This window comes from Morone saxatilis, unplaced genomic scaffold (genome assembly GCF_004916995.1).
Source record: "Morone saxatilis isolate NCDOM2014 unplaced genomic scaffold, NCSU_SB_2.0 Contig7, whole genome shotgun sequence".
In the NCBI taxonomy this organism is placed as follows: Eukaryota; Metazoa; Chordata; class Actinopteri; family Moronidae; genus Morone; species Morone saxatilis.
Genome location: NW_023340246.1, coordinates 16,756,759 through 16,769,574, shown reverse-complemented (window position 1 = coordinate 16,769,574; position 12,816 = coordinate 16,756,759). Strand labels below are relative to the sequence as shown.

Sequence of the window (12,816 nt, the reverse complement as noted above, 5' to 3'; positions counted from 1 at the left end):
TTTTTTTTTTTTTTTTGTTTTTTCGGGTCTTGCTTCCGATATTCACAGCTGCTTCGCCTAAGTTTGCCACCTTACGTTGTGGAGTTTGTGTTTCTAACTCGCTCCCTTGTCTCCTGTTCTAACTGCTGTCCCCCGCTATCCGTCTGAAATGGAGAGAGCCCTTGTGGCTGCGCTGAGAGAGCCTGGCCTAATCCCTTCATTGAGAGAGGAGAAGAATGAAACAGGCCAGGGTGTGGGGGAGCTGGAGCGTTTATTCCCCATCCTTACCCCCCACTCCCCCACTCCCCACCCCGTCCATGGGAGGGCAGAAAGCCACCCCCTCACCAGCCTTCACCCCGTTGCCCACTTATCCCATTTCACTCCCAGCTGTGTGCAGTCAGTTGGTTCATAGTGTGGTTGTTGAAGTCCCTGTGATAACCATATATGTTTTACTTTAGCCCTTGTTCTTCTTCTCAAAATATCAAAGTTTGCCTGGATTCTTGTTAAACGCACGTCAGCTTTGATGCGTTTGGCCTGTGACTCAGTGGTGAAGTGTCTGAACGGTCATCAAGTTTATGGCTAAACAAATATACGTATAAAGATCAGATTATCTTTTGCGACGCCAACCGGTTGCAGGTTACACAGTCACTTGTTCACACCCAGTCCTGCATTTTGGGCTTCGAATCAGTGGGATCAATCTGCTTCTTTCAGGTTTTTAAAGAGGTGGAAGCTAAGTTCATACTGAAAGGAGGCGGATATCTCATTTTGCCTGAGCAGACTTGTAATGTCCAGGGTCGTGTTGAAACAATGGATTTTTGTTCTCATCTAAATCCCTTCGTTTTAAGTGTAGCTTCTGTAAAGGTTTATCGACCACAGGAAGCTGGTGGATTTGGCGTTTTTTCTTTTCTGCCTCTACACATGTTTTTTATATATTCCTAATGGAGATATTCTACAGAGTCAGAATCATCTAATGTCGTTGTTCCTTGTTTGAGAGGATCCCCTCAAGCAGCATAGTGTTTGGACCCTCAGCTATCAGGGGCTTGGAGTTGGTGTGTGTGTGTGGGGGGGGGTTTGGGTATTATCAAAATTTCTTGTCTTTAGTTGGTTCCCATCTCATCCAGAGAGCACATTCAGGGGAGCGAACTTTGGGATCTCACTTTGTTTATGGATAGGAGTACATAAAAGGCCTCTTATAGCTCTGTCGCTCACTCTCACTCAGTCTTCTACCCCTCCTCTTCTCTACTCCCATAGCTTCTCCCTCTCTCTTTCTTTCTCTTTTCCATTTGGGCATTGGGGCGGGGGCCTTTGGTCATTAATAAAATGGGGAGAGATGGGGAGTGTGTGTGTGTGTGTGTGTGTGTGTGTGGGGGGGGGGTGCTTGTCAGGCACAGTCAAGTGTAATCCAAAGTCTACAGCATCCTCTTCGACAACTATTTTAATGGAAATAGGGAACATATTGTATCAAGGCTACCATATCCTACTTGAAATGACAGTATCAAAAGTGGGAGTTGATACTATGGCAACAAAGCAGCTTTTTGCCAGCTAGACGAGTCGGAGAGAGGGTAGGCTGTCAGGCCGCAGGGGCCGGCAAGCGAGAGAACGGGTGTGAGAGTACATGGAGAGGCGAGAGCAAAAGACCTATAGCCCCAACGCTTTTGTTCCCTGTCTTTTTTCCCCCCCATTTTGGAATATGATGCAATGAGATGGTATTATGTTGCCATTTTTTATGCTATTATTCTGAAAGGAGAGCGTATGGGAGGGGTAAGAAGGGGGCATGGGGGAGGTTTAGGATGCGCACTCTCAAACTTGACTTAATCCATCCTGCTAAAAGCTAATGCATGGTGGCCTTGAACTGTTCTCTCAGGAGACGAGTGATCTTTGTCCCCTCTCTCTCTTTCTCGCTGTTTTTAAGGGTTCTGCCTCTTTTCAACCCATTTTCTATTAGCCTGAGGTATTGTGTCCCGCACATTATGAATCCCATGCTCTTCCTATGGAGCGTAGATTGCACCTTGCAAACTCATAATGGAAAAGGGAGGCTAGGAGGTCTACTTTGAAGGAGGTATATCTAGCTTTATGCTCCTTTTTTTTTTTTTTAAAGATTCAGAATTTTCTCTTTTTCACCTGCTTTTAGTATCCCCATTAATTCCTTATTTGTATGTTTATTCGGCTTCCTCCAACTTTGGAGATTTAATTTTTGTCCTTTTTTTTGACAACTTAAGTTTCTTTCACCTGCCTGTCCTTTCTCTCTTATCTTTCATTATATTCCTTGGGAAGCGAGAGAGGCAAAGTGTGCCTTTTTTTTTTTTTAGACAATTAATGAAATGCTAAGACCCGGCTGGTTGTAGGCTGGTCCCATGTCCCAATCACTGCAGGGGCCAGTAAGTTGAGACACCCAGGACCTAACCTCTAACCAGCCGTGAAGAGAACAGAGGCCAGGGAAACCTGATCTTTGACTCGTAGAGCTCTCACGCACCGCCTCCTTCTGTGTGTGTGTGTGTGAGAGAGACGGAAGGAGTGAGTGAGACCTCTCATTTTTCAGTTCTGTCGTTTTCGGTCCTCCCCTTGTCCTGCAAGGCCAATCTCTTAATCACAGGGTTTGAGAGGGAGAGAGGACTGAAAGGCCAGGTGACTTTCTTTTCTGCACTCTCACTGCTAACTTCATTGTGTGTGGAGATGATGAGTGGTCCGGGTTCGACTGCGTGTGTACAAACAGGCTCGAAAGCTTCGGGCTATTACATTTACATTGTTAACTGTGCTGGTCAAATCCTTCTACTTAACACCTGTGCATGCATACTTGGTGTACGTCAGTGTGTGCTTGCGCGTGGTTAAGTGTTTTCTGTGTGCACATGATGGGATTAGAGTCACGGCGGTGGCAGATTACCTGTAACTGTGATCTGTTGTGGTGGGGGATTAACTTTGCGGCGCTCCATGCTGTGAGGTAACATGACGCAGCAGGGACGGACCGCGGTGAGGGGAGAGTGGAGTTAATGCTAGAGCACTGGGGGTGATAAAGCTAAGATAATCCACTTCTCCTGTGACCTGAGAAAGAGGAGGAGTGAGGGGCTCATTGACAACTTCACCTGGAGAGAACTTGAAATAAGTGAGAAAGGGAAGTTTTCAGGGCTGGTGAGCGACATACAAACACAGTGGGAAAGAGGGAGTGCCAGTGTGTTTACAGACACCCATTTGATTGTCACTACAGTAAGGAAATACTCCTATTATTGCAACTGTCATCTTAACCAGGTTATTTCACCGACCTTAAGGCTCTAATCACAGGAAACGTGACCTTATTAAAAAGGAGCCGTGTTGGCCGGCTATTTTTTATAATGATTTTTTTTTTTGCATCTCTTTAGCAAAATCTGTTTTTTTGTTTGTGTTTTGATTCTGTGCACGCACCACAAAGGTCGCAGAGAGAACTGGATACGAAATGGTTTGTTTGTTTTTAGAAAAAGGGCTGCGAGGCTACTGGTTGTGACAAAAACAAAACCTGTGTCACGGGGTGAGAGTGACACAGCTAACACTGAAGTTGGGGACTAATTAACTAAGGGTTTTAAAAACCTGAACACATTTTGAAATCTCAAATTCATATAGTACTTTCTGTCTTACCTTTCCGTTTATCTGCCTCTCTCTTTCTCCTCTTTAGATGAAGATATGGCCGTCGGAACAGTTTTGGCCACGTTTTCAGGCCAGCAGATGCCCTGTAAACGTGTACGCTACTCCAGCGTCTTGGTGGCCACTTAGAGAAGTCTCCCCATCATCCACTTTGTCAATTACACATCCACTCTGTTCCTCCCATAAAGCAGCAATGTTTGGTCAAGATACTTACAAAATATCAAACAGACTTGAACTATTAGGGTGTCCTTGATCCTTCCTTGAAGCAGTTGCTGTTGTGAAAATACCATTTTATTCACTTGTAAGGACCATGACAATATTAAACACAGTTATTTTAAACCTAATTACTTCTTCCAGGTCTGTTTTTATACTGCCGTTGACTTCTTACTCTTCGCTCTCTTTAAGCGGCCGGTAGGGGCGAAGTATTCATCATTTTACAACATGTGTTACAACAAAGCAAAAAGGCATTCGGTTAGGCTAAGAAATGAGGCTTACCTAGTCTGTTACAGGCCACACTATGGCCTTTGTCGTGGCTCAAAAACAGACTGAATAGAAACCAAGTAATAGAAACACCTATCACTACTTTATTGTACATTTCAACAGTGCCACAAGTCCTCAAAAATAGCCATACAGTTAAATCAGCACCTCTCTTAAACAGTCTCAACAAAAAATGGAAGATTATAACAAATTTATTGCATTGACTGTTGCATCGGACTGCATTAGACTGTTTTAACTAGTTGTGCCAAATAAACTGACAACTGATTATATTTTGACATAAGCCCAGATTCTCTTTTAGTAATTTCTCTAGGTGAGATTTGTTTTACAGTCACATATTAAAATCAAAGGCATGTTGGTTGACGGTCAGCTCTCATTGTCATTTTAAACAATTTTTTTTATCAAACCAGTTTGCTCTTTCCCACCAAATCTGTGCAGGATCCATAATTTTGAAGACTAAGGAGAGTAGAGAGCAAATGGAGAAGAAAACGAATGCCTGTGTTTTCCCCATTGTAACACCATAAGAGGAGTCTCAAGGGCAGAAAATGTGACTTATTATCGCAGAGCAAGGGAAATAAAGAGGAAAAAGACTGAAAGGGAGAGACCATGAGAGCGAAAGGACCACTCCTGCTCTCCCTCCTCCTCAATTAGTCCTGCACAGACCAGATGAAGCTCCCAACCTCTCCAGTTTTTCTGCTCTTCCTTTATGACCACCTACACCCACTCCTTTCTCTTTTGTTCAGCCATTTACTCAGGCTTCTAGTTAACTCTGCATCCCCACTACTGCACACAGTCACAGTCGCCTGCTTATCGATCGGTCCGCTGCTCACACTGTATTCATGCTGCACCTTACTTGCTCAATTGCTTTGCTCTTGTGATTCCTTCTTCCATGAATTCTGACCTTCTGTGAATGTGGCCTGCCAATGAAATGCTCATTCACTCCCACCTTGTTTGTACATTGTCATGGGATGGCCATGTGCTGTCAGGACTAGTGAAGAGGTTTGGCATTGTGCTGTAATGTGCTGTTTGCTCAGTGTTCTCTGTCAATGTCGAAACATCTCCCCTTTTTAATATGAAATTCACTCTCAAGTGCTTGTCAACAGCAACTTAGAGTTACGCACACATCTGTGCATTGACATACACAAAAACGCGCACAAAATAAAATGGCAAAACATTCTGAGTGCAATAGACCTTGGTGAGCAAAACATAAGTGAACTTTTTTTTTTTGCCTGGAGGCCAGTTTGAATTTTTCTATTCAGTTTGGTTCAGTTTTGAAGGAGTCTTTGTTTTTTTTGTTCTTTCTCCTCCTTTTTTCCTTCAATAAAGTCAGAGTAGATAACACAAGGCTATGCCCAAAACCAATGCAATAAAACCTTTCACTCTGTCTTTTCCTGAAGTTGGCACTGTCTCTACCAATTTCTATTCATCATTTTTTGCTATTTATACCATTCCCACAGGAAGTATAACCCCTAATTGTTTGGTAGCTGTAGCCACTTGTAGTAGTCTGTTAAAAGTCTATATTTTGGCATTTCAAAAATGAGGTCCAGTGTGTAGTGTTTACAAGGATCTATAGGCAGAAATGGAATATAATATTCATAGGTATGTTTTCGTTAGCGTACAATCACCTGAAAATAAGAATCGCTGTGTTTATGTTACCTCAGAATGAGCCGTTTTGTCTACAGGGAGCGGTTCCTCCTTTAAATTGAACCACATAGTCTCTACAGTAGCCCAGAATGGACAAACCAAATAATAGCTTTAGGGCCTTTTGCATTTTTCATGAGTTTTTTCAGCCATCCATAGTGTCTCCGACATAGAAAGTGACAGTGAGGTGAGGGGGTTGTAATCTGTTGTAATCTAGATGGCACTAAATCCTACATACTGGTCCTTTATCATGTATATTGTGTTGTGTAGTCCATCAGGTAACTATAGCAACAATACTGAAACATTACCAGTGAAGTCTCAGGTGAAACGAACCGTCCAGTGTGTTTGAAATAATGGAGTCAGTTCCCATGATTCGAAGGGAAATGGTGATGTAACTAATGATCTTTCATTATCGATTAAACTTGCAATGGTTTTCTCAATCAAACAATTAATTAATCGTTCAGTCTATAAAATGTCAGAAAATGGTGCCCATCACAACTTACCAAAACACAAGGTTATGTGTTGTTATGTTACTGATTCATTTATGAGGGATTGAAGAATTAGTTGTTTCAGCTCTTAAGGGAAGTATGAGTTATTTTACTGCAATGAATTGTGATTTAGTCACGGAACAAATAAAATAATAGCTAGATTAATTATTCATTCATCAAGCAAAAATGCCCCAAATTGTCTGTTTTCAGATTTTCGTATGTGAGGATTTGCCACATTTCTCTTTGTTACTTCATTGAAATGAACTTTATTTGTGTTTAAGACATTTGGTTAGACAAAACCCAACAGACAAAACAATCAGAAAAGAATAGTTAGATTAATCAATAATGAAAATTCTATATAATATAATAGTTGCAGCTCAACATTATCACACTACAGGAGATGAACGTGGAACACTTTAGCACAGGCTAAACATGGGTCCACAGAAAGAAAGACAATCTCAGTCATTTCTTGAAAAAAGATTTTTCCCATTTGTGTAACAACTGTAAGAGTTTTCCTCAGTAAACCAAGGCAGCACCTAAAAAAAGACACATGTAAAAGTTTTCCTCCTATGTGTGTGTTTGTGTCCACAGACCAACCTACCCATCTTCAAGCTGAAGGAGTCTTCTGTACGGAGGCGGTACAGCGACTTTGAGTGGCTCAGAGCGGAGCTGGAGAGGGAGAGCAAGGTGAGCCATTGAGGTGAACTCAAGACAAAGGCTCTTGAGTACTTGGCTTATAAAATCAGTACAACATTTTCCACATCTGCAGCGTTTTTGTATGCGAGAGAAAGTTGGTAAAAATATATTTTAATCCTTTGCCGTTTGTTAAGAAAGATTCCACCTAGACGTGGTTTGTGTTCTTTGTCCTGCAATTAATGAGGACCATAAACTATCTGGTTTTTAGCCTCATAAATGACGTATAAAAATGTTGTTACCAGATCGTACAATACACTGTTACTACAAGGTCATATTTGTCTTTTTAAAAACATTTTACTTACTTTACTTAATTGTAAGCGCTAAAATCTTGTTTATCTGCTGCTGTGTGATTTTCTGTGCATGCTCTTTTATCACAGGTGGTCGTCCCTCCTCTCCCAGGAAAAGCTCTTTTCCGACAGCTTCCGTTTCGAGGGGACGATGGGATATTTGATGACTCTTTCATCGAGGAGCGGAGACAGGGTCTGGAGCAGTTTCTTAACAAGTAAGCCATTCCACATCTTCTCCGTCTGTCTCTGTTCTTCCACTACTCTGCCATGGGGTTAAAACAATTTATTCTTTACAATTTTTTTCTTTGTCGTCGCAGTCGTTAGCAGCTTCTGCCTTAGCGTGGTATTATTTTAACTCTCAAGAACAATGAAACACTTTGTGCAATAAGTAGATTCAACTTTTTCACTTCTCTTCACATTGTTAACAAACTGAACCCGCAGAGACAGACAGGTCTTTTTCTCACTATCCTTCTTAATTCTCTTTCATAATTACCTTGCAAAGGACAAGAACAACCAAGGAGGACTCAAGTGGGCACCCCCACAACATAATTTTTCCCACATTTGTTTTATTGTTGATGTGTAATTTATGATAATTGCAGCTCAAATTACAGCGCGTGGTTCTGTGGGATGGTGTGTGCACCTCTGCTTATTTTTGATCCAGCATGTCCCCATTTTCAGCTGCTGAACAATAAAAGTTACAGTGTGATTGTAATTATTTGCTTTGATTGCAGACTTGGCCATTATCTTTGTTTCATGTGCAAATTCATCAATGTTTCCTGTTGGAATATTAAGTGCGCAAAGACAGTTGAGAAAATTAAAATCCATAAATATGTTTTTTAAAGAAGATGAGAATGTGTTAGTAATTAAGATTTTACCCCCCCCCCCCTCCCTTGCTTCCTATGAATGAAACACTGCTGTTGATCATATCATTGTTCAGACTTAATCCTGGCCGATGTGGCTGGTAGCATTGTTTAATCTGTGATTGAGAGCATTGTGAAGAGCAAATCTTTTGGAATGGTAAACATGATTGTCGCTGCGAAACAAGTGAGAAGGAGGAGAGGAGATAACCATTACTTTTTGATTAGGCTAGTCAAACATAATTCATGCTTCAGGTAGAAAAAAGAAGGGCTTACATCCCCACTTCAGAAATCAAGCAAGGCCTTGAGATTTGAACATGCTTCTGCTGCACCTTGTCCTCAATGTCAACATTTCCAAAAACCTATTAAACTGGGTTTGTTGGGGGCAAGCTTGATCTCTCCAGTGATTGTCCTGGTAGTTGACCTGTGGATGCCCGGGCGGCTTAATTTGTCCAAAATATTTCCCATTAGAGGTTAAGATGCTTGCATAGGTTCAATGTCATCATGTTGATCTGGTCTGACAAATTTACCATTTTGAAAAATAAAATGTTTAGGGGTCTCAGGTGCGCTGGCTTATTCTCGTTAAGCTGCTTTGCGTCATCTGAAGGGACATTTGGGGAAGCCTGATGTCAGAGTGGCTTTAACAGAGGAAAACACAGTCCTAAATACAGATTAATTTAGGTAAATCATACCAGGATATAAAGACATATGTTTAGGGGGGAAACACAATCACCAAAACCCCAAGAAAAACCTGATCTACCTTAACTCACGGTAAGATAACACACTTGGTTTTGCAAAATGTTAGGTGAGACATGTCATCTGTTACTAATTTACTGGTTGTTAAAGCTCTTACAGCTCTTATATGTGTCTTTTATTCTTAAGACTTTGAGGTGAGAGAAAGAAAAATCATTACTACTGCTAGACAGTAATAAGAGCTTATGACTACAACCACATCCATAAACAAATATGTGTAAAGGTTATATTAAATGCGCAGTAATTATGTGGTTATGTGGCTGACATAAAGAGTTAATAGACATCGCTATACAGTTGTCCATCTACTGCCAGTCAGTATATGTCATCAGTTTTCAAAATGTCATTAAGCCTCTTCATCAGTGACACAAGGGCTTAGACCATAATGCAGAGTTTTATCTACATCACCATTAACTTTGTATTCACATTTTGTATCATTATAGCCTAGTAGTTAAGAAATGAATAACATTTAATCGCAACATCCCCTGTCTTTCTGGAGACGTTCTTTGCATATTTACTCTAAGCAGATTTTGAGTTTGTTGTGTCTTCACATTGGAAAAGTAACAACATAAAGTATACTCACTTTCTGTATGTTTACTAAAAAACCCCTAGATTAGTTTTTCTTCCATTTAGCAGTGTGTGCCTTTTTAATTTTAGAGACAGTAGAGAGATGACAGGAAGTGAGAGATGACTTACAACGATGGTCCCCATCTTGAGTCCGACAGCTGACGTTGCAGTTCAATCTTGGTCACTTTGAACCCAGAAGCTAACAGGATGCTGCAAACCCTTAATGTGTGCACACACTATTGTCACTATTCCTCACAATGTTTTGTATATAGAAAAGGGTGAAAATTACAACTTATTGTGGATGTTGGTGAAACGGCTCCAGGAACACCTCAGAAAAATAACTTTGGAAAAACATTAATTGACAGGGGCATTTTAGAGCCGCAGTTTGATAAGTAGTTTATCATTTTCTTTTCATATAAAACACTGCATGTTCAGTTATTGTATACTAACTGCAGTATGCTATAACAAAAAGTATAAAGTACATATGGTAAACAGTTGGTATGTAGCATGAAATTGGGACACAGCATATATGTACACTTTCAGCTATGAAATAAAGGCCAAAGAAGAAGTGAGGGGTGAAGAGTGTCATGTTTTACATAATGTTTGCTTGATATGACAGGAGGGCACTGGGCACAACTTGTTGCTTCCACCAGAGCTAATGTTGTAAATTAGGTATGTAGTGTGAAGGATTAAAACATTGCAAGATGTTTGAGATGGTTGTTTAATTGTGAAGCTTTTGGACATTAAGAAATTAAACATTTATAGAGTGTGACATTTGTTATTACTGCTTTCCTTTTCTTTTGTCTCTTTTTTTAACTTCAGTATTTAAACCCACTTACAGAGGTGGTAACTCCTACATGTTCACACTTCAACAGTGGTAATGTTAACTGACCTCTTGTGTCACTTCCAGCACGTTACAAATCATTCCTTACTCAGTTTTTTTCCACTTTGGTCATTCATGCCAAATCCATTCCAGGTTTCTTACCTCAAAGTTAGACCAATACTCCCGTCAGTCTCTGCCCTTTCTGTCCGTCTATGTGTGTCTTTGTGTCCAAAGGTGCGTTCACGTCTCTGTTACCTCCACGTCATCAAGCCTTGTCTTTTTGCTCTTGTGTGTTTCAGAGTGGCCGGTCACCCTCTAGCTCAGAACGAACGATGCCTTCACATGTTTCTACAGGACGAGTCTGTGGACAAGAGCTACACCCCATCCAAAATCAGACAAGCCTGAAAGAAAAGACGGCTCTGCTTGGCCTGGTCTAGCTCGGCCCTGCCCAGCTCAGCCCGACAACCCAAAGCTTTCTTCACTGCTCCAGGTTTCTCTCAGACAATAAACATTTCAATGAAAACTCCCCCCTCCCCCCCTCCCCCCCAAAGTTATATTGTTCACTGCCTCTTTTAGTTCAATTAGTGACCCTGATCTGTGTTTGTTTTCACCTTCTAATTGGAGTCAAGAATGTTCGACACATAACTGTGGTTCAAAGTAATTTATAGTAATTTCTCTTTATGTCTGGAAATGCCACTAACATGGATATATTATGTATTTATCTTTAACTATGTCTTGAATATATTCATTTATATAGTAACATTGGATGAGCGTTTTATGTATGCAAAGCTCTCGTAAAGACCCACAGCGTTTTCCATCATATATATATATATATATATATATCCAATACTGGCATGTTGCTCACCATAACTATGTTGCAACTAAGCACACACACATCCACACACACACACACACACACACACGTGCACATATATTTGATGGGCCTTGACTTACAAATCACACTTAGTTGATCCTGTCTTCAAAAGGAAAGACGTGTGTGTGTATATCAACCAGCACCTGCCCAGTTAACGCAATGATTTTCTAGCAAGAAAGAAGTAATTTACACAGAGGGAACTGCAGTATTTCTACTGGCTATATGCATTTCGAGATTTGTATACTGCTGTGCCATTTTTGTTTATTTTGAAAATTTTCCAATAAAATAGGTGAAATGTCTCCACGCATAATTACATTTGATGATTTGGACTGTTGACCTTTCAAGCTGCACCAACCATTACAGCTATCCTATATTTATTATTACATTTATGATTCAATAAATAGCTAATCTATCAGCTTCATTACATAAACATTTAGACCTATGGCTAATCAGAGAGTTTTTTTTTTATACAGTCCTGAGTTTTATTTAGATTAGAGCAGGCTACTTCTACAGGGAAATGGGTAGCACTTCATAGTAAGGGTGAAAAAGCACATGCTTAAGTAATGCATTACCAATGTATGACTTGTAATCAGTTAATGCATGAATTAATACAGGATGTATCATGAAGATAAAGTCACTGAGTTTATTTAATTAGTTAAAGCTTAATAGCTCATCAATAAATTATTTATTCACAGTTAGCTCATACATTTATTTATATGTCACCAAATGACCTTGAATCCAGTTAAATAGAAACTGGTATTTTGGATCTATGCATTCAATAAGCATCCAAGTACCTCTTTATTTTCAAATTAGTATTACAACACGACTTTACTTGAAGGGACACATGTCAACCAGGTAACTTGTAATAATAGCTGTGGTCGCTTTATTTGGGAGGCCAGTGGCCATTCTGTTATATTAAACATGTCTGTCTGTTTAGGTGCCATCTCAAACTTACAAATGTGATATAAATGAGGACTTTTAATGTAACTGAATTCCTGCAAATATAGTGGCATTGAAATTAAAGTAGAAATTATTTTTTAAATGAACAATTAATGATCCATAAAGTGGTAACAAATCACATAAACTCACAGTGATTTCATGTCTTAATGGTGAGCAACATGAATTCCTGCTATAGCCAACATTAAATCATCATGAGTCGTACATTAGTTACTTAAGCACGTGTTCTTTATCCTTCTGTCACTGAGAAATCTTTTGAAATTGAACTTTACATTGATAATAAAATCAGATCTGAGAAGAGCATCACCATTATTTGCAATGATGTGTATTATAAACAAGTTTCAAAACTGCAGCAGGTAGTTTTATATCTACTGTAGGTTATTTGAATACAGATTAATTCAGTGTCTTTTATTCTCTCGGTTACAACTCTAAATAGTTATAACTCCAAATATTTACAACAGAATAAAAACATCACAGGCCACAAAAAACATTTCCAAGTGCTGAATATTTTATCCAGTGTTAGTGTCTAACTTCACAAAGTCGACCTAAACATTTTTAATGCTGCGCCTCAAACAGGACACACCAACACAAACAGGACAGTAACCACTTAAATACAAACACCATCTTCAGATGAATGTAGTTTTACAGTCAGGAGGCAGTGCAAGCGTATGCTTTGAAAGTCTTTCCCCCCCCCACCACCCTAATTCTTCATAGAGTTGGCACCTCTTCTTCGTTGCCCCGTGCGTTTGGTTTCAGCACCGGATCGAGGGACAGCGATTCACATCCCCCA

General features: G+C 40.1%; 1 protein-coding gene across 1 annotated transcript in view; it reads left to right on the top strand.

The window, feature by feature from the left end:
• The window catches only part of snx3 (sorting nexin 3), a 13,115-nt gene extending 786 nt beyond the window's left edge, over positions 1-12,329 (top strand). The window contains exons 2-4 of the mRNA XM_035678779.1: positions 6,807-6,902; positions 7,289-7,413; positions 10,495-12,329. Of these exons, the coding sequence (XP_035534672.1) occupies positions 6,807-6,902; positions 7,289-7,413; positions 10,495-10,600 (327 nt within the window). The 3' untranslated portion in view covers positions 10,601-12,329. The remainder of the gene's footprint in view (positions 1-6,806; positions 6,903-7,288; positions 7,414-10,494) is intronic.
• Positions 12,330-12,816: the final 487 nt, after the last annotated feature.